Genomic DNA, 22,653 nt, shown 5'->3' with positions numbered 1-22,653 from the left:
TGAGGCATGCTTTGGTGCTGGGACAGAGTTAACTCCGCTTAGTGGGGCTTGCTATTATTAACAAACAATTGAAACTTAACTACTAAGAATAAGATATATTCAATATATACAATATATATACAATAAATTTGTAAAGTCCACTGAGGAGTACTTGCAAAAGCAAGGATGTGGTAGTTGCAGTGACCGTCATAGGTGGTAAGAAGGAACTGAGGAGGCAACAGGGCCCTTTATACTGATGCTATGAGTCAGTGGGCACCAGAGCTGACCTGATGGATACCACTGAGGGAAAAGCTTTCCAGCGGTGGTGCTCGGGGCATGCATAAGTTCCATGCATAAGGCGAGCAAAATATCAAAATGTGTAAATCCAGATTTTGAGAAAAGTTTTGTCTTAATCAAGATACAGTCTTAGAGCTCTAAGTTCTATACATCTAAATATAAAAAGTCATGAAATATGACTGCCCAAAGCCAGACTCTCAGGTTTTCACTGTTTGTACTTTAGGGGGAAGGAGAGAGGGAAGTGAAAAATCAGCACTTCTACTAATCTGACAAAAAGGCAAAGGATTGGTTTCCCAATTTTCTGGCTTTTGCCTGTTTTAGTTAGCACATTTCCTCCCTCCCCTTCCCCCCGTGTTATCTCAAATTTTCACCTCTAATTAGTTTACATAGTTTACATAGGCAGGTTTGCAAAATGTTTGAAATGTTGCTTGTGTGACAAAGGCATGCAACCTACACCACAGGTGTAGGGAGGGGGAGGAGGGGGAAAATTTATGATGCTGATGGGATTATTGGGAGAGCTAGCCTTTAGTGTACACACACAGACACACACCCCTACCTAGTTTATAAACAAAACTAGAGTCATATAGAGCATGTGATCCCACCACTGTTTGTGCACATTCACCTGAGGGACATTTAGGACACTAACAACAGGAAAGGTTTGGAGGAGTGAAGAGTTAAGAAGATGAAAAACTGTCCGCACCCTGTAAGGGGGAAGGTGGATTGAAAATGCATTTTGGAAAGTGGAGTTCTCCCCCCTTCCCACTTCTTTTTCCTTCTCTCTGGAATCCTCACTTTACTGGAAACTAAAAGAATCAGGTCTCAACAAACTGGCTGGAGAAGATACAGGCCAGCACTCAGGTATTGATAAGTTTTTCCCTGTAAAGCATTAAGAAAAATACTTCATATTACAAGAAACCAAATGCAGGTAACCACAATGCTTCTTTTGCCTGCACATTGAAAGCAAAAGCTATTTAATTAAGGCAGCAATTCCCTTAATCTCACTGCTGGAAATAGCATAGGTTCACACACTAATTAACTATATATTTTTTAAATATATTGTGGATATGTATCCATTCTGTTGTGGATGTGTATCTATTCTGAATTATCAATTATTTATATTACTGTAGCACCTACTGGCCTTTGTCATGAAACAAGATTCTATTGTGTTAGGTACTATACAAATACAAAACAAGATAATCGCTGCCCCAGAAACGTTACAGTCTAAGACAAGAGACAACAGATGATGCAATACAGACAGATGAATACAAGAAAACAATGAGACCATTCCAGTCACTATGATAGGCAGTGGTCTCAGCAGGCTAGTGCCTAATGGTTGTCAAATTTTTTGCATGTATCAGAGCAAAGGTGAATTTAGAAGAGTGAACTGAAGGAGAATGTAGTTTTGCAGATTACAGGTAGGGTAGGATAAAGCAAAGATGCTCGTCTGAACATTTAACAAGTCGACAATGGAGGCAGGAATTATGGGCCAACGACAGCAGTCTACTTCTCGATAATGAAAGTTGTACATAGGGAGGAGATAAGCTGCAAAGGGCTTTGAAAGTGAGACATGTAAGCTTATTCTTGATGCAGTAGAGAAGGGGCAGCCAATGGAGGGATACAAAGAGGGGTAACAGGCTAGTAATATTATCTTTGCAGCAGCATTCTGAATGGATATGAACAGGGCAAATTGCATTTGTCAAGGACAGAGAAAAGGATATTGCAGTAACAGATGTGAGACGATGAAAGCTGGACCAGAATTTAGCTGTGTGCATGGACACAGAATGCCATACCTTAGAGATGTCATGCAGAAAGTGTGAGCAAGATTTAGACACATCTTGGATGTGACAACCTAGAAAAAAGTCCAAGTTGAAGAAGATGCCCAGATTTCAGGTCTAAGTGACAGACTGGACAGTGGTATTATCTTCAGTGATTGAGAAAGGAGGTAGAATGGGGGAAAAGATTAAGGGTTCTGTTTTAGCCATGTCCAGCTTAAGGCAATAGTTAGACTTGCATACGATGTCATCGGGGACACAAGCTGAGATTTTAGTTTGGATAGAAGAAGACTGGTCTGGAGTAGAAAGGTAAATCAGAGTCATCAGCACAGAGATGACAGTTGAATTTGTGTTTGCAAATGAGATTACTGAGAGATAATCTGTAGAGGGAGAAGAGGAGGGAACCAAGGATGGAGCTGTGTAGAACCCCCACAGAAAGCTAGGAGGGGGATGAGAAGGACAAGCTGAAGGCATGATTAGAGATGAAGGAGGAGAACCTGAACCAGCAGAGGACAATGTCATGAAAGCCAAATAACTACAAGATTTCAAAAACAACATGGTCAATAATGCCAAAAGTGGCTGACCGGTGGCTAAGGATAAGGATGGAGTACTGGTTCTCAGCTTTGGCTAGAAAGAGGTCATGAGAGACTTCACTAAGAGCAGTTCAGTGGAGTGCAAGAGGCAAAAGCCCGACTGGAGAGAGGTCTAGGATGGAACTGGAAGAGAGGCACTCCAAACAACTGTAAACAGTGTGTTCAACTAGTTTAAAGATGAAAGAGAAAGTAAGAAAGATGGGGTTCTAGTTGAAGAAGCTAGTGGAATCAATGGTGAGTTTTGTATATTTTTGTTTTGTTTTTTAAGATAGAGTCCAAGAATGCTTGTATTGTGAGGGGAAAAGCCAGAGGGGGAGATGTCAGGGAGAAGAGTAAAGGAATGGGATGAGAAGGCATGAGGGAGATCAGGAGATGGAATGGGGTCACTGGAGCAAGTGGTGGGGTTACAGGAGGATAGCAGACAAGAAACTGCACATCTGGGATGAATAGAAAAAGGAGAGGGCTATAAGAAGGGAAGGAAAAGCAACCTGTGCAGAAGAGAGAAGTGGAGACAGGAAGGGCGAGGAGGGATTAAATGCATGAGTCAAAGGTGTAGATAGCTTGGATTGACAACACAGCATTCACTTATGTTGGAGATGTAGAGTTGTTTAGCTGGGAAGATGGCAGAACTGAAGGAGACCAAATTTGTAGTGGTGAAGCCAGCATTGCCAGAGGATTTCTGCTCGAGATGCTTTGCAGTGAGAGAGCAGGAGTGGAAAAAAAAGGGGGTTGGGGGTGAGCAAGTGCTGGCTGTTGGCAAGAGATTAGATGGGAGAGAAAAGCAAAAGTGTTTGGGGTGGAGGATAGTGAAGCATGCAGAATCAGCGATCGTATCAATGGAAAAAAAGAGTATGAAAGGCTGAGAGTAGACAATAAGTCATCAACACTGATGGATTGGAAGTCATGGAAAGGCCAATAGGTGGAGTATGTATGCATGCATGTGTGGGGACTGATAGGCAATACTAAAAGATAGCTGGAGAGGGGGAACTCCACAGTACAGGTTAGAGAGAGCAATGCTTGGTGAAGATCAAATCAAGTGAAGTATCCCTTTTGGTGAATGGGAGAATTGAACCAAGACTGAAGGTTGAATGAAGAGACGGGGTGAGGAAATGTGGAAGCCAGGAATCTGATGGGTCATCAACATGGAAAATGAAGTCACTGAAGATGAGTATGGGAGTTTTTTAGGAGAGGAGAGAGTCAGGAGTCAAAATAAGGGAGGAAGGCTGATGATGAAGAGTTGGGTACACAGCAGATGACAGCAACATGGAGGATGAAAAGAAAGACAGAAAAGTCTGATGCAGTTTGAATGTTTGTAAATTAAGATTTAGTAAACATGTTTCTGCACCCAAAATAAATAGGTTTTTAAAATTCCCCTCTCCCCTCAAACCACATTTTAAAAATACTCACTAAATTACCACTTTCAACAAAATTTCAATGAACAGCAAAGAAACCCAAACCAACCAACCAAAAAGAGTGTCAGGAAGTTTTCTGATGATTCAGAGCTAAGAAATCTCTATGGTTTAGCTTATGACTAGGAGAGGTTAGACGAGCCATAACATTCTACTGACCAGTAGGAGTACTAGCAGCATCCCCTCTAGCAGCAGCAAGAGAATCTTGTCACAATCTTGAGCAAGAACAGAAGTGCCATCCCAAGAACTTGGAGCAGGAGTAGAAGGCAGAGTATCACAACAAACAGGCTCTCCCATATTACCACTCAGACCAGAAATGCATCCAATGCCAAATGCAACGGCTGCAGTGAGCTCCTGCTGTTAATCTCCAAAAGCCACATGTCTGAAGCCCTTCTGCTGCCTGAAATCCTGGTCATGCTTCCCAGCCCTTTTGCAGGTGCTGCAAGTGCCAGTTCTCTCCTATCGAGGGTGTGTCCCTTCTCAGGAAGAGGGCTTGCCCAGCAGTGAGCCACAAGCCTGACTGGTGCTATGCACCAGCTATCATCTTCCCAGCTAGTGCTTGGCAGAAACTCTTGGCAGCAACCTACTAATGTGCCCTTCTTTCTCTCCAAGTTATTTTACTGCTTGCTGAGCACCCCATTTCTTCTTCTGTGTTGTGGTGGTGCATGATGTCTTATCTCCCTGTCTGCAACTCTTCTAATATCACAATGTGAGGTGACTATCAGGCCACATGTAAGTGCCATAAACAGACCTGAGTAGTTCCTTAGGGCAACTGTCCCTGAGCAGTGATCATGTTAGCATTTCTTCACACTAAAAACAGCTTGCTCCACGTTCTAGGTGTGGACTTTTCTGCTACTTGAGCATCCTATCATATCCCAGTCTTTCCTTCTCCATGCTGTTGCTCATGATACTGTAGTTAAATCTGAGAAAACTAGCAATTAAATAAAACTCACACCAAACCCTCCTGTTCATATACAAAAAAAAAATGCAAACAGTATTAACAGCTGCAGGGGCACAGGAGCCAGCAAATAGAACTGAAAATAGGGGAGTTTGAGTGGGCCTTCGGGGCAGTGGCTGAGTTTTGTGGAGTTGTGTGTCTTTGTTTTTGTTTTGTTTTGTTTCATTCCGCCCCACCCCCTTCAGTTTGCAGCAGCTGGTACACGGTAATGTACTGAGAGCAGCTGACCCTAATTAGGGGGTCTATAAAGGCAGCCACTCAATCAGGTAGTGACACAGGATCCAGCAAACAGAGCTGAAAACAAGGGGATTTAAGTGGGCCTTTGGGGAAGGAGTGTGTAGTGTTCTAGTATTGTTGGGGTGCTCATTGGGGGGTTGTTTTGGTGAGGGGTTTTTGTCTCTCTCACTGACAGGAAGTAGGGGGGAAAACTATGACAGATACAGAGGCAGTAAGGGTAGTCACTCAAACGATGGAATAGACAATGAAGAGAAATGGATATAGAAGCTGCGAGATGTACATGATCCTGGAGGGGGTACCTCAAAAGAGCTTAATTTGTATGAAGTACCGCCTCATAGACCTGATGGAAGAGAAGACTCGAGGGTTGGAGATGCAGGTGGAAACTCTGGTTGAGTTTAGAAGGGGGTTCGAGCAGATGATGGAACAAAGGAATGAGGAGGCTGAAGGGAAAAAACTCAGACCACAGACGGAAGCAGGACCAATTAACTCTGAGGGGAGACTGCTGGGTGAGGAAAGTGGCCAGTGGAAGCATGTGACTGAGAACCCAGGAGAGGAAAATATGGGCTGGTGAAGGAGAAATAGAGCTCAGAAACAGGTTTGCGGAGTTGGAAAATGAAGAAGGGGTACAGCAGGTGGTTACTGAAGGTGGGAGGGAGAGGAAGAAGAGAAGAGCAGCTAGTCCTATACAAAGAGTGGATGAGCCAATGGAAATACCACCAAATAAGAGCCCCAGGAGGAAACAGGAATGGTTGCAGAGGATTGCAAAGGAGAATAGTAGACAAGATGACTTGCAGCCAAAAAGAACAGGGGATAGGCCAGAGAATTGCACCGTTACCAGAAAAAGGTCTACATGACTGGGGACTCCCTGCTGAGAAGAACAGACAGGCCTGTAACCAGAGCTGATCCGGAGAACAGAAGGGTGTGCTGTCTGCCGGGTGCTAAGATATGGGATGTGGACTGGACCCGAGGCTGAAGAGGATCCTAACAGGAGTGGGAAAGAATCCTCTGATTGTCCTTCATGTGGATACAAATGATACAGATTGATTCTCACTGGAACACTTCAAAGGAGACTATGCCATGGGGAAGACTCTTAAGGAAATCAAGGCTCAGGTGATCTTCAGTGGGATTCTGCCTGTCCCTAGAGGAGGACAACAAAGGTGTGATAAGATTCTGATGAGCTATAGATGGCTCAGGCAGTGGTGCTACAGAGAAGGCTTTAGGATATATGGTCACTGGAGGGCATTCATGGACAGATACTCTTGGGATGGACTTCACCTGAGTAGGGAGGAAAATGCACTTCAAGGATGGAGGCTGGCACAACTGATTAAGAGAGCTTTAAACTAGAGAGTTGGGGGAGATGTTCACGCCTTGTTTTAGCATTGAGAGGGAGGAAAATGAAGTAAGAAAGCACACAGCAGTGGGGGCCAGAATGGACATTAAGAGGAAGGGTAGTGTAGATACCAGTCTAATAGGCAATATGGGCAGTAGAATGACTATGCCAAATCAGGTAAGGAACGTAAGTGAAGCCAAACAGCAAAAATTAAGATGTTTGTATACCAATGCGAGGAGCTGGGAAACAAAATGGAGGAACTACAGCTACTGGTAGAGGAAGTGAAAACAGATGATATAGGAATAACAGAAACATGGTGAATAGTAGTCATAACTGGTGTACGAGTATTGAAGGGAATGTGCTGTTTAGGAAAGAGATAAAGGTAAAGGTGTTGGAGTAGCATTGTACATCAATGATGAGGTAGACTGTAAAGAAATTAGAAGTGATGGAATTGATAAGACAGTCTGTCTGGGTAAAAAAAAATCACATTGTGGAAGGAAACTACTAGAGTTTCCCCTGGGATAGTGCTTGGGGTGTGCTACAGACCACCAGGATCTGATCTGGACATGGATAGAGACCTCTTTAAGGCTTTTAATGAAGTAAACGCTACTAGGAACTGTGTGATTATGGGAGATTAACATCCCGATATAGGCTGGAGGACAAGTGCTAGTAGTAATAACAGGGCCCAGATTTTCCTGAATGTGATAGCTGACAGACTCCTTTACCAAGTAGTTATTGACCCAACAAGAGGGAATGCCATTTTAGATTAGGTATTGGTGAGTAGTGAAGACCTCATAGAACATCTGGTTGTAGGGGACAACCTTGGTTTGAGCAACTGAGTTAATTCAGTTCAAACTAAATGGAAGGATAAACAAAAAGAGATCTGTGACTAGAGTCTTTGACTTCAAAAGGGCTAACTTAAAAAAATTAAGGGAATTAGACTGGACTGAAGAACTCATGGATCTAAAAATGGAGGAGGCTTGGAATTACTTCAAATCAAAGTTTCAGGAACTATCTGAACCCTGCATCCCAAAGAAGGGGAAAAATTCATAGGCAAGAGTTTGTAGACCAAGCTGGATGAGCAAGCATCTTAGAGAGGTTATTCAGAGAAAGCAGAAAGCCTACAAGGAGTGGAAGATGGGAGAGATCAGCAAGGAAAGCTACCTCTTGGAGGTCAGAACATGTAGGGAGAAGTGAGAAAGGCCAAAAACCAAGTAGAGTTAGACCTTGCAATGGGAATTAAAACCAATAGTAAATGGTTCTATAGCCATATAAATAGGAAGAAAACAAAAAAAGAAATGGAACCTCTAAACACTAAGGATGGGGTAGAGGTTAAGGATAATCTAGGCCTGGCCAAAAATCTAAACAAATACTTTGCATCTGTTTTTAAATGAGGCTAATGATGATCTTGGAGATAGTGGTAGGGTGGCTAATGGGAATGAGGATATGGAGGTAGAAATTACCACATCTGAGGTAGAAACCAAACTTGAACAGCTTAATAGGACTAAATCGGGGGGGTAGGGGTGGGGTGACGGGGATAATCTACATCCAAGAATATTAAAGGAACTAGCACATAAAATTGCAAGCCCATTAGCAAGGATTTTTAATGAATCTGTAAACTCAGGGGTTCTACTGTATGACTAGAGAATTGCTAACATAGTTCCTATTTTTAAGAAAGGGGAAAAAGTGATCCAGGTAACTACAGGCCTCAATAATTTGACCTCAATAGTGTGCAAGGTCTTGGAAAAATTTCTGAAAGATCAAGTAGTTAAGGACATTGAGGTTAACAGTAATTGGGATAAAATACAACATGATTTTACAAAAGGTAGATCGTGCCAGACCAACTTCATCTCCTTTAAGATAACAGATTTCTTAGACAAAGGGAACGTACTGCATCTAATTTATTTGGATTTCAGTAAGGTATTTGATAAGGTTCCACATGGGGAATTATTAGTTAAATTGGAAAAGATGGGGATTAATATGAAAATTGAAAGGAACTGGTTAAAGGGAAGACTACAACGGGTCATACTGAAAGATGAACTGTCAGGCTGGAGGGAGGTTACTAGTGGAGTTCCTCAGGGATCGGTCTTGGGACCAATCTTATTTAAACTTTTTATTACTGACCTTGGCACAAAAAGTGGGCATGTAATAATAAAGTTTGCGGATGACACAAAGTTGGGAGGTATTGCCAGTACAAAGAAGGATCAGGATATCATACAGGAAGATCTGGAAGACCTTGTAAATTGGAGTAAAAGAAAAATGAAATTTAATAGTGAAAAGTGCAAGGTCATGCATTTAGGGACTAATAAGAATTTCTGCTATAAGATGGGGGACGCATCAGTTGGAAGTGACAGAGGAGAAGGACCTGGGCATATTGGTTGATCAGAAGATGACTATGAGCTGCCAGTGTGATGTGGCCGTGAAAAAGGCTAATGCAGTCCTTGGATGCATCAGACAAGGTATTTCCAGTAGAGACAAATAGGTGTTAGTACCATTATACAAGGCACTAATGAGACCTCATCTGGAACACTGTGCATTTCTGGTCCCCCATCTTTAAGAAAGATGAATTCAAACTGGAACCAGTGCAGAGAAGAGCTACTAGGATGATCCGTGGAATGGAAAACCTGCCTTATGAGAACAGACTCAGAGCTTGGCTTGTTTAGCCCAACCAAAAGAAGGTTGAGGGGAGATACGATTGCTCTCTGTAAATACATAAAAGGGATAAATACCAGGGAGAAAGAGGAATTATTTAAGGTCAACGCCAATGCGGACACTAGAACTAATGGATATAAACTGACCACCACGATGTTTGAACTTGAAATTAGATTCAGGTTTCTAATCATCAGGGGGGTGAAGTTCTGGAATAGCCTTCCAAGGGGAGCAGTGGGGGGCAAAAAACCTACTTGGCTTCATCACTGAGCTTGATAAATGTAAGAGGGAATGGTATGATGGGACAGCCTAGTTTGGCAATTGACTGATCTTTGACTACTGGTGGTTGATATGCCAGTGGTCTGTGAAGGGATGTTAGACAGGGTGGGTTCTGAGTTATTACAGAGAATTCTTTCTTGGGTGGCTGGCTGGTGAGTCTTGCCCACATGCTCAGGGTTTAACTGATTGCCATATCTGGGGTCAGGAAGGAATTTTCCCACAAGGCAGATTGACAAAGGCTCTGAGGGTTTTTCACCTTCCTTTGTCACATGGGGCATGGCTCACTTGCTAGTGGATTCTCTGTACCTTAAAGTCTTTAAACCATGATTTGAGGACTTTAATAACTCAGTCATAGGTTAGGGGTCTATTACAGGAGTGGGTGGGTGAGGTTCTGTGGCCTGCATTGTGCAAGGAGGTCAGACTAGATGATCATATTGGTTCCTTCTGACCTTAGAGTCTATGAACAGCACAACTGCACTTGTAAGCAAGGCTCTGCACTGCGGTATCCTGCAGCCGGTCTCTGCTCCATCACAGTGCTAACACAGACAGAAAGCATGTGTGTAGCAGCTGTAGCTTTACAGTTGATCCATCTAGCAGAGACCTAAAATGATCACTCTTGCCATGTCTCCTGTATTTTTACTTGTTTTGAGCACTATTGTAACTTATGTACTGTTATGAGTTTTCTGCTTTAAAAGGTATAAAGCAATGGTTCTCAACCAGTGGGGGTACCCAGAGGTCTTGCAGGGGGTACATCAGCTCATTTAGATATTTGCCTAGTTTTACAATAGGCTACATAAAAAGCACTAGCAAAGCCAGCACAAACTCAAATTTCATACAATGACTTCTTTATACTGCTGTGTATACTATACACTGCAGTGTAAGTACAATATCTTTATTCTAATTGATTTAGTTTATAATTCTATGGTAAAGAGAGAAAGTAAGCAATTTTTCAATAATAGTGTGCTGTGGCACTTTTATACTTTTATGTCTGATTTTGTAAGAAAGTAGTTTAAGTGAAGTGATACTTGAGGGTACTCAGACAAATCAGACTCCTGAAAGGGGTACAGTAGTTTGAAAAGATTGAGAGCCACTCAGATAAATTATGCAATATTATGGATTTTCTTGTTTAAAAATATTTTATGCAATACTGATGTCAGACTTACCCATTGAAAAAGCTAATTTATTGGGTTATACTTTTTGAAGATTTTGGTACAGCACCTTTTCAACTGTGGACAGCTACTTCCACAGAACTATACTTTGCTGGAAACTATGCAATAAGTATCCACAGTGCAATGATATACCAAATGGATGGCCTGCTTGGGGTGGACACGCTAAACAGGCTTACAATAGCCAAGATGGGTAGTGTGGACACACTGTACTTGTAGGTTACAACGGTTCAAATGAACAGTGTAAAACTACTACTGTGGAATTTTTGAGTTTATGCAATGCTAATAATGCTTTCTGCAATGATGCTCAGACTATTTTGTCCAATCTACATTAGCAATTACATTGTTTTAAGCATGGCTGGAGGGAGATCCATTGCTGAAAGCCCTTGTCAGTAGCAGCCCAATTTCCTAATATAGACAGGGTCTAAGAACCTCTCTCACACTGCCATTTATCCTGGCAGTTGAGAACAGATGGAACGCCCTTTCTGTAAGCTTATTGGGTAAAATTCCAGGCCTTTGGAATTCAATCCTGTTGGCAAACCACTAGAGCCTGATTTTGACCACTTACTCAGGACATGATGCAACACCCATGATTTTGTTTAGCCTTGTTTCTTTTATATATATATATTATATATATATATATATATATATATTATATATATTTTTATTTGTTTTATTTTGGCCATTCACTGGAGATAATGTAACATCTGGACTACATAGTAAGTGAAAGCGATAGTTGTGACGGGTATTTGAGCATCACTTCTTGAAGGGGGCTTATGTAGTTGATGCATTTTAATCTCTTGCATTTAAAGTGCCTCTCTCCTTTTTCTGTTGTAGAGAAGGCAAGAAAATTATTGTTTAGTCTGCACATGTGCTCTTCACAGTTATTCTCATAAGAACCTATTTTTCTATTTACCATGACAAGTATATCTGAGGCAGGGGCAAGAGTGGCTCACTATTACATTTCTCCCTGAACTCCCAATTCTTGTTTTATTCATTTGTACAGTCCTATTAGATTCTATAAACACTTCATATACTTTTATATCTTGCGGCTCAAATTCTGGCTGATGTGCCTACATACATAAGTCAGAAAACCTGTGGAAAGCAGCAGAAGTATATGGTGGAAGTTAGTCACAATATGTAATAATCAGTGAAAACTACAGCCGTTCGGCAGTTACGATTTAACATCAATCCTACAGCAGAGTTAAAAACTTCTGTATAAAATAAAGTCAAATATTAAAAAAGATGAACACACATAAACATACCTATCTATAATAAGGGGAACAAGGACAAGGAATTACAGACCAGTCACCTTAACTATGGTACCCAGAAAGATAACTGGGCAAATAAGCAATGAATTTGCAAGCACCTTGTGATAAGTCACAGTCAACAAAGGCTTGCCAAGAACAAAACACATTAAAGTAACCTTATATCCTTCTATGACAGGGTAACAAGCCATGTGGATAGCAAAAAGTGGTAGATGCAATATATCTCAAATTTAGTAAGGCTTCTCACATGACCTTCTCATAAGCCAACAAGAGAAATACAGCTTAGATGAACCTACTATAAGGTGAATGTACAACTAGTTGGAAAACCATACTTAGTTAACAGTGGTTCACAGTCAAGTTGGAAGGGCATATTGAGTGGGATCCCGTAGGTCCTGGGTCTGGTTTTATTCAATATTTTCCATAAATGATTTGGATAATGGCGTAGAGAGTACACTTATAAAATTTGTAGGCAATACCAAGCCAGGAGGTATTGCAAGCGCTTTGAAGGACAGGATTAGAATTCAAAATGATCTTGACAAACTGTAGAAATTTCTGAAATAAATAGGATGAAATTCAATAAGGACAAATGCAAAGTGCATTGTGTGAAGGACTTTCTACTGTGTAGTAGAACCTCTTGCACTTCCTTTGAGCATGAGCTTTCTAGATGCTGGAACCATGCAGGAGCCATGCTTTGAGATGGAGCAACCCCAAGTTGGAATGTATAGTATGCCCCTTGTCCTGAGAGAGAAGGCATAGAGTGGCTGCAAGGGGGATCGGTGCGCACATTGTGAGCTGCATCAGATAAGGGTACAGGAACTCTGGCAGTTTATCAATGAAGTCATGTAGTTTATTAAAATTTGTGTAGTCATTCTTTGCCGTACATGCCTAGTAGTCGGCAATTCGAAACTAAGTTGGCCAAGGAATAAGCCTTCCTACCAAAGAGATCAAGGCGCTTCCACTCTCTGTCATAGGGTGTTGTCCGAGAGTGGTGGTGTCACCCATGAGAATTCACACTGTCCACTATGATGGAATTGGGTGGCGGGTGGGTGAACAGGAACTCTGATTCCTTTGCATAGACATAATATTTTTTGTCCACCCACTTGCATGTCGAGGCCACTAAAGTGGGGGTTTGCGACACCGTCTTAGCTAAGTCTAGGATGGCCTCGTTAATTGGGTGGGCGATTTTGGAGGCAAATGAGACAGAGATATCGATGAGCTGGTGGTGTGTATCTTTAATCTCCTCCAATGGCATGCAGAGGGTGTCAGCCACTCTTTTCGCCAGGTCTTGGAACAAGCAGAAGCCATCCACCATGCTTCATCTGACGACGAGAGGACATGGCCTTGGGTGTTACTTCCTATTCTGCATCTATCTCCTGACCACTTCGAGGTTCTGAGGCCTGCGATGCTGTGGTCAAGGGAGCATGCCTGGAAGGTTCCTGGGTGATGCTCAGTGCCCCTGAGGAAGGCTGTCGGTGTGCCGCTGAGAGGTCCCAGTAGGGCCACTGAGATGGCATAGGGCTTGGTGGAGGTGCCTATGGGTGGCCGTACCAAGATGGTGGCGGTACCATCTGAAATGGTACATTCCTTGACCTTGTTAATATTGGGTCTCATATGGAGCTTGGGAAGAGTACTGAGAAACTCCTTCTCGCTCACTGTCTAATCCTTCACTTGACAACAGAGGGGCATGGCATGATTGTGGGGAAAATACCACTTGGTCGGCCTTGGCTTAGTGCCGTGATCTCAGTACCAAGGGGTGGAGAGTCAGGTGCTTCCAGCATAGCCAGGTCCCTGGCCTGATGGAATTCAGCCAATGTTGAGCACCTTGGAATCGGTGGCAATGCTGGGGAGGATGGAGACCGCTCCCGTAACTATCTCTCTGGTGCTAGATAGTCAGTACCGTCAGCGACATCAGACATCAGCTAGAGTACTGGGAGCATCTTAAGGCATTTGCCCTTCTCTCTCTGTACTGAAGATTTGGTGCCTGTGCACCAAGGGTCCATGGGCCTATCAATGGTACTAAACAGCAACAGTCACCATGAGGTGTGGGTACCGGATGATATCCGTGCCAGCAGTGCTGAGGGTACCAAGTGTGTTGGCAATTGCTTTCAGTTATCCCTAGACTTGCTTAGGGGACTTCCTGCTCTCTTTTTCGACTTATGAGAGGAGTTCCTGGACCGTTTCTTCGACCTAATGTCCTTCGATGTCAAAGCTTGAGGGGAAGACTCACGGTCACCAAAGGACTGGGGTCAGAGAGCCACCTCCATGAAGATGATTTTCTGGCGGAGCTCTCGATCCTTCCAAGATCTTGGTTGGAACTGCTGGCAGAGGGAACACTTTTGTTGGATGTGGCCCTCACCAACGCAGTGAATGCACTGGTGGTGCTTGTCTGCGACCGGGATCGCCTCACTGCAAATGAGGCGCTTCTTAAAGCCTGGCTAGATGGGCATATCCTTGTCCATGGGGTTGACATAAGAACAGTCTTTTCTTCCTTTTTTATTTGATTTCTTTTAAGGCACCCAAATAAAGAGAGAGTCAGAAGAAAGCTAAAGCTACAGATTAACAAATGAAAAAGAGTTAACGATCCTTCAACGGACAGCTAAAGACTCCATCTCTAGCCAGGGGCAGTTGAGAAGGAACTGAGGCTGTTTAGCCTGCACACACTGGCTAGCCTTGAGGCTCAGCACAAGGAGAGACAATGCATGGGTAGGTTCAACAAACACTGCTACCAAAGTTCTCCAATCAGCAGCAGGGATGCAAACACACCTACAATGGGGCACCTATAGGGACACCACTCAAAGAAGAACTGAACTATTATATGTAAGTTTCTATATATAAAATGGCAAATGCTGCACCAGAAATTACACAATTAGTCTAACTGAATAACCACATCTGTCAAAATAGAGAAAAAAAATCTTAACACTAAAGTTTATAAACTAGAACTATGTTGTTTTTTTTTGTTTTTTTTTAAAAGGACATTCAGATAAAATGACTGAAGGTACTGTACTATATTTACAGAGAATCTGAACAGGTACCTGTTGACATAGATAAGGAAAGAATGACCATATTTATATTATGGAAACTATGGGAAATAAAGTTTTTGAAAGATGTTAAGCTATTTGAATTAATTTTAACAAGCCAGTTCAAAAACTTAAAATGTCTCAACACTTCAGTTACTATTACAAATGTTCAATTTAGATTATAGAAGAATTCAAAGTATTTCCTTTTACTCCCAAGAAGTTAAGATGCTTTTGGTACTTCTGAAGATAAATACAAAATGATTTTTTTTTTTTTAAATTAAGATTCAAAAATGGTAAGAAAGCCAATGAAAAACATGCTTTTGCTATGACACATTCCCACCAGAAGTCCTGGAAGTCTTACAAAATTTATGCTATTTTATAATGTAAGCATAAGTATCAGGTTGCATCTAAAGTAACGGACCACACATTGCAAAATTTATAAGTGAAGGTTGCCAAAATTATAATCTGCTACTGATTAGGAGAAGAATGCTACGCATTTGTTCCTAGTTGTAATCTAACCCTCATGCATATTCAAAAGATGAGTATAGGTACAAAGTAACACTCACTTTGCATAGCTCTTTAGACATTATTTCTTCAGCACTGTAGTACCCAGTACAGTTAATTTCAGGAAGCAGTGGCAAATTGTATGATTTCACTAAAAAGGCAATTTCTAGATTTCAAAAATAGCACTTTCATTATAAAAATAGAATTCCTACTACTTCTTGATCACAAAATAATCAACACCAAGAAAGAAATATTAAACAATATAAAAATATGAAACTAATTACCTATTTCTTTCACATACAGATTTCCTTATGGTTTACTAATGCTCTCACTTTAAAATGTATGAGGGATTTTTGCTTTGTAGTTTATATTTATATGGCTTTCCTACAAGAGCATGGAATACCATACTGAATGCCTATTGTGCAGAAATAACCCTGAAGGCAGTATCATAGCAGTGTGCAGTAGAAAACCCTTACCAATTTTTCATCAACTATGATGAGTTGCGTGTCTTGAGCTTGGTCCTGTGCCAGCCGCCATGTGGAAGTGCTCAGTGACCTGCAGTGCAAGACTTGAAGTTAAAAAATGATTCATGCAATGAGAAAATAGAGGCAGACAAATCTTACATAAACAAGTTACTTTAACAATATCCATCTTGTAAAAAAAATGGAAGAGGGAGAGATGAGGGTACAAAAATCCTTTTTCTCCCCAATTAGTTCTGTCTGCTGAGTTTTTGGCAGACTCCCACTTAGCAGTTCACAACAGGCTGCACTTTATGTCAGCCTACAGGCTCTCTGTCACAGACAGACTGCCAGTGGCAAGGACTGTACTGCTCTATATGAAGGTACAGTAGCTGGTTTGTCACGAACAGACAAAAATACAAAGCTGCTTCAAGTGTTCAGGAACTCTGATCCCTAAATGATGGCATCAGAGGAAAACAATCTTAAAATTCTATCCCAATGGTGTAAGCTACAGTTGTTCAGTTTAATAATAGGATATTAAACAAACTCACTCTTCTGAACTGACAATTTAGATACAAATTCTATCTTTATGACTAGGTACAGCTCATTATTATTTTGATTCATTTCTACATCAACTGTTGATCTGTTTAGTAACTTCCAAACATTTTTGTTAAGTTTGTAGCATAGTTAATAAAACCTATAACATTAAATAGGGGAAGAACTATGAAGCCAATCTTGTTCCAATGTAAGTGGTGATAGTTTTGCCATTAATTGTCATTAAGTCATTGCAAGCAGGATTGGGCTCTACAAAAGAAGATGGTCCTTTGGCAAAACAATATAACAGCAAGAGAAAGAGCAGTTCTCCACTAACTAATAGTGTGCTTCACAGGTTTTATTCAGGTTGCTTTAAACAAATGATGTATTAAAGTGCAAAAATAGAGAAGTACAAAAAAGTGGACCAGGCTACTGTAGTTTTTGACCGTCCTTCAGGGGTTACATAATTCAGAAAGCTACAGAGACTTCATCATGAAAATGAACTTTGAGATTTTTGTTTATGAGGTGCCATGGCTGACTTGCTGGTGATTTATTGGCATATCTTTTAACACTACATTACACAATTTTTGAAAGCCAACCATGCGATGAGTACATTCTGAAATCCAACCTTTTCAGGAACAGAATGACAATATGTTCAGAAAAAAAATTGAACTACTATCTAAGACAAAAATAGAAGCCAACAACCATGTACATTTGTTTAGTAGGCTACAATATGAAATGTAGTTTAAGACCTGTGAGTTTGTATACAAGCATTCAAGAACATAAATTTGAAAAGCATGTCTGATGATGTACAATGCTTTGAAGGTAGAGTCCTAAGGGCTATTATAAATTCACCTACTCCCAAAATGTAGCAATAAACCAGTTTTTCTGCATTTTACAACCTCAACTGAATTAATTTCCCCATTTTAGAGGAAACAGTCCAATTGACATTTTAGGTGACTGAAAAAGTTATTTTAACAATGCTGACAAAGTTCCAGCTATTAAAAACTGTACATATTTGCAAGAGTTTGAGACAACAGCCCACAGGTCAAACCACAACAATTTTATGCAAAGTTATAATTGGAATTAGTAGAATCCAACTCCATTTATCCAGGAAAACAACAACATTCCAAGAGGTTATGTTACCATTATTTCAAGCTCAATTCAATTCTACTGCATTTGTGTATTCCCATAGGTCCATGTTATTTAATGCAGTTCATATTTAACCATATTAAATTTGATTTGCCAAAAAACAGTTTGCCATCAATTACAAAACAAATTCTCTTATTATTTTTACTTTTTCATGATAATGCAGCCTTCTTAAGCACAAACATTCTTGCATCATCCCACTTGACCACATGAACTCATCCATTCTTGCCTGAAATGAGAGCTTTCCTCTGTGGCAGCACTGGAATAACAGAGACCAATTGTTCTGGGCAACTTCAGCATAAATAAGCTTCTTCATTAGCTGAAGATCTCTTGGCTATCATGACAACTGCGTGTCTGTCTCAGGTAGCTTCTGGCTCAAATCTAGCGGGTGGTTGAACTCGATCTTGTTTTGGGGACTGATATTGGAGGGGTGAAATAAGGGGGATATGCCTTTGAAGATTGATAATGGCCAATCTCTGTTTGGTTGGCTGAAGCACAAACTTCTGTCAAGCTTTCTTGATGGTCTACCTTTGCAGGCTTAATGTAATGAACCTGTACAGTGCCTAACCAAATGAGGTTCTGATCTATGACAGGGACTCCTAGACCCTACTGCAATACAATAAATTATACCCCACTGGGTTTCACAGGGTGCAAAGGAAATTAATAGACTAGTAAAAGCTGCAGCCTACTGGAACCTTATAATGATATTTCAGCCTTTACCTATGAACACAACATTCCCTGATTCCATCTTACACATCAGCATAGTTTTCAGATGAAGCAGAAGGAAATATGGGTGGAGCACTGGTGGCAGAAGTCTTGTTCCAAATAGGAGTAATTGAAACTAAAGAGCTTATATGGATATCTTCCTAAACAATAGTACTTGCAAAGTATCAATCAGCAGAACAGTCCAGGAGGATGAACCCGCAAGAGTAATCAGAATTGTTTACAGGCAGAAAGTTAAGTAATTTTCAAGTTATTCTGACAATAAGTTCACATGGATCAGACTGCTCTGTCTGTGTGGAAGGAAAGATGTGCCTGAAAGGGGTGAGGCATGTCAGACAGTGCTGCTCACTGAGGTTCTTGGAGTGCTAGGGATGTGCAGACTATGACATGCAAGTCAGATTCATGTCCCTCTTGGCTGGTGAAGGATACTGGCGAGATAATGAAACTATCACTGGAATAGATATTTTACGACTCCCTGCAGAAGAGCAAGCTATCAGCTCTGCTTAAAAGGCTGTCTGACCCTTGCTCAAGAAACAATTTTGACGTTGACAATAGTTCAATTTCACTATGTCTTGAAAATTCCGTACTGGGAGAAATTTAAAATAGTTTAGCAAAGCCACTCCAGCATTGTCTTTTGTCCTCCAATCTCTGATCCCACTGAGTTTGGTCTTCAAATGTGGCATAGTACACAGAAGGCAATGGTTTTCTTGGTTGAGGATCATCTTATGGTGACGAAGATTATACATCCATGGCAATTTTTTAGATGCATCAGCCATTTTTTATGTCAAATGACCATGAAATGTAGATGATACGCCTGTGGACACTGCAGATGTAGATTAGTTACTGAAGTTGCTGAAGTTGTTCTGTTCCTTTTGAAAGATACTAGAGGAGAGTTTTCAGCAATTGCTCTTCTGTTCAAATGCTCCTATCTATTAGGTCAAAAAGAAACCATATAGGAGTTGGTGAACAATTTTGTGGCCAATAGAGTGCTGCCCACAAAGCACTCGAGAAGCAAAAGAAAAATAACTTTGCAACAAAACGTATTTTCAATAGGATTAAAGATTCACTAAAGAGAAAAAGCAGCAAAATGTTCAACCGAACTAGCTGTATCTGTCAGAAACAGAAATACTGAGCCTGTTCAAACAATCCTATGTGGTGAAAATATTACAAGTCCTTTGTTTGTTTATTTTTGCATTCATCAACTGCTAGAAGAAATCATGCCCACTGCTTGGGCTGGCATATAGGAAGTTGGAAGACCACTGAAAACCCATGAACTGAGTATTTATTCTATTTTAGTCTGATTTTAACATAACTTTTTACTTTATATTCACTACAATAAGGCATGCATACTAGAATAGGTATGATTTGCCTTAGATCAATAATTCTTTTAATGCAAATAGCATTTTGATCATTAAGCACTAGTAGAACTCGGTTATTCTTGAGATCAGTGGATAATCAAGACTTAAAGTGCAGTTTTAACTTTAAAAGGTGTCTCTAAAAATGGCATAATGGATGCCAATGTTTATTCTTTTAATTTGCATATCCAATGTTCTCAGGTTTCTTTTACACTACAATTCTTCCACTTTTACAAGATATTGTTAATGTGTGTTCATTTTATACGACCTTTTCATAATTTCCACATCAATGTCTTTACTCTTTCTGAGTTCTTACAAATTTAGTGCCAAATGACATCTGATCATGAATTTTCACCGGATTGTTCACCGCCAATAAAATTATTTGCTTTTAAGTTTGCATTTAGAAAATTATGAGTAGTTAAATGTTAGCTCATTTTAAATGAAGTTTTTGTTCTTGGAATTTCAGGATTTTTTTTCTCTCTGGAAAATAAAAATAAAAATCTACAGACACCCAGTCATTTTTTCTTTGCATAGGTGAATAAAGAAAAAAAAAGGACAGACAGATCACCAATGCATTCAATTAAAAAAGAGTGGCTGGCACTGGCCAAGCTAATAAAGCTTCTGCATGTCCCTCCCTGAAAGGTACCAACCCAGAGAGAAGGTCTTTGATACTACAGGGATTTTTAATCTAGCAGAAAAAACATGAGACTGAATGGCCGGAAGCTGAGCTACACAAATTCAAACTTGTATTATGGCAAAAGGTTTTATCAGTAAGGGTAATCAATCATTCAATCAATCAGTGAGGGTAATCCACATTAAGAAACGTAGTGAATTCTCCATTACTTGAAGTCTTTAAATTAAGACTGAATCTCGAAGAGATATACTCTATTGCAACCACACGGTATGACATTTGATGCAGGAATTAGTAGGGGGAAAGGACAGTGAGAAATTGATAGCTTATGTTATATGGGAGGTCAGACTATATGATTACAGTGGTTTCTTCTGGCTTTACAAATCTAGGATACAAGGATGACCAAAAAAATTCAATGAGTTCTGTTTACCTCTGTTGTGGACATGGCTGATGAATCTTTAGGGCAGTGGTTCTCATCCCGTGGCCCAATCAGCACAAAACTAAGGACCATGTGACATCATCAGGGCCATACAGTAGTGTATATCTATGTATTGTATGGATGCGTAGAGCCCTACATGGATACATCCGCTAGAACAAACATGTATCTGACCCGCAATCTGCACTCATATCTGCAGCAGCTGCCCCGAGGCCACCAATCAGCTTTTGGTGGCCAGCTCCCTTCACTTCCCTCCCTGAGCCAAATTTAGCATATTCCAAGTTTATTTATTCCTCACCAGTAGAAAGGGTGTCAGTTACTGCAGAGGAGTATTCCCTACAACCCAGTTATTTGTATTAACTTTGTCAAATGGTTTGGATGTTTACTTAAATCTGGCTGATATTAGTTCTGGGCTTAGTAGTTCTTTGCAGAGTGAGCGAGAAAAGTGTGAAAAGGCAATTCCATTAGGTCCAAAAACTATGAACTCTGAGCCCAAAATGGTGTTACTGGAATTACTCATTACTTTTCTTCAGGAGCGGAAGGAGTAAAATAGGCCTACTGACTAATTTTGAAGCATTATATTCAGAGCCATGGCCTTCTGGTTCCTAGTGGGACAGGAATAAACTCTTGTTCTGTCATTTTGGTTTGCTTACAAAAAGATGGACAAAAAGACTCCACTGAATTCACTTCTTGACTACTCATCCAATTGTGCTGTGCTGATTTTTTGCTGTGCAGATGCCAAGAAGAAGTTATAAACTTGTTTGTTTGCACAGGTCACCACTCTAGTGCTGTTTATCATTCATGGTGGACATGTTGGAATTACACCTGTTTTTGTTGAGCAAGAAGAGCTAGTCAAATAGCTTGATGCTCTAGCCAGTTTCTGCTTCTTTTCACAACTACCTTCCCTGTTCTAAGGGATTTAAAAGATGTGCTCTACAGCCAAACAGGCTGGCAATCATAATGATCGTGAGCCTGTATGTCTCCTCAATCAGATGACCTCTTTAAATTTGTTCTTGCTTGCTACCAGGCTAGAAGAGAGTCTGCTTGGGAGCTCTCTATTTGAAACAGGGTTGAAAATGAGCATCTGAGAGAAGGGATATCTGGAAACTGAAGTAGAAGCATGTGAAGTCTCTTGTGTCAGTAAAATACGTAATGCCAGCATATTTATCAGGCTCACAATTTTTTGAAATATAAATGCTGTTGACAGATTTGATTTTTATCTTTCATGAGAAAATAACTTGTGAGGTTTGGTTTTGATTGCGACTCTGAAGTATTTGATAATTTGAGTGAGAGTAACTTGATTTTTCAAAGTTCACCATTAGCATAACAAATTTTGGTCTGATTTTCAAAGGTGCGGAAACACCAAACAAATCTCACTGAATTGATGTCACAGGGAGCTGCTTGTGCTCAGAGTCAGCAGCTTCAAAAACATCTCCCTTCAACCTTTCACTATCCTCAGGTTCATTCCCCTCAAAATGCAAGCACATCTCAGCCACCCTCACAAAAACAAAAAACAAAAGACCAAAGCACAGTGTTGACTCTGCCTGCCTCTATTACACCATCACCCTTTCCTACTTCACTTCCAAACAAAACATGCAATCTAAAAACACTTCCTGGAGATCTCCTTTTCTAGTTCCATCTTTCTAGTTTCCATCCACCGAAACTGCTCTCACTCAATTCTTGGATGCACTTCTTGGCCAAACCTCTACTCTACTTCATCCACATGCTCTTTGACCTCTAGGTAGCTTCTGACTCTATTGACCAGTCCCTGCTTCTTTAAAAGTCATGTCCTCTGTGGGTTTTTATGGCTTCATCCTTGCATGGTGTTTTCCTTCCCTCTCCTATTGATCTTGCAGTGTCCTTTTTAGCAGTCACCTACCTCCCCCCTTTCTCCTCTTGAGTGGCATCA

The 22,653-nt window shown here is 40.7% G+C and overlaps 1 protein-coding gene across 1 annotated transcript in view; it reads right to left on the bottom strand.

Annotated features, from left to right (window-relative positions):
* NDUFS4 (NADH:ubiquinone oxidoreductase subunit S4) overlaps nt 1–22,653 on the bottom strand; it is a 69,455-nt gene that overhangs the window by 25,471 nt on the left and 21,331 nt on the right. Inside the window, exon 2 of the mRNA XM_067545613.1 lies at nt 15,935–16,013. Coding sequence (XP_067401714.1) covers nt 15,935–16,013 — 79 coding nt within the window. The remainder of the gene's footprint in view (nt 1–15,934; nt 16,014–22,653) is intronic.

This window comes from Emydura macquarii, unplaced genomic scaffold, assembly GCF_026122565.2.
Source record: "Emydura macquarii macquarii isolate MOO-44397 ecotype Brisbane River unplaced genomic scaffold, CSIRO-AGI_Emac_v2 contig_1045, whole genome shotgun sequence".
Taxonomy (NCBI): domain Eukaryota; kingdom Metazoa; phylum Chordata; order Testudines; family Chelidae; genus Emydura; species Emydura macquarii.
This window is presented reverse-complemented; position numbering and strand designations above follow the sequence as displayed.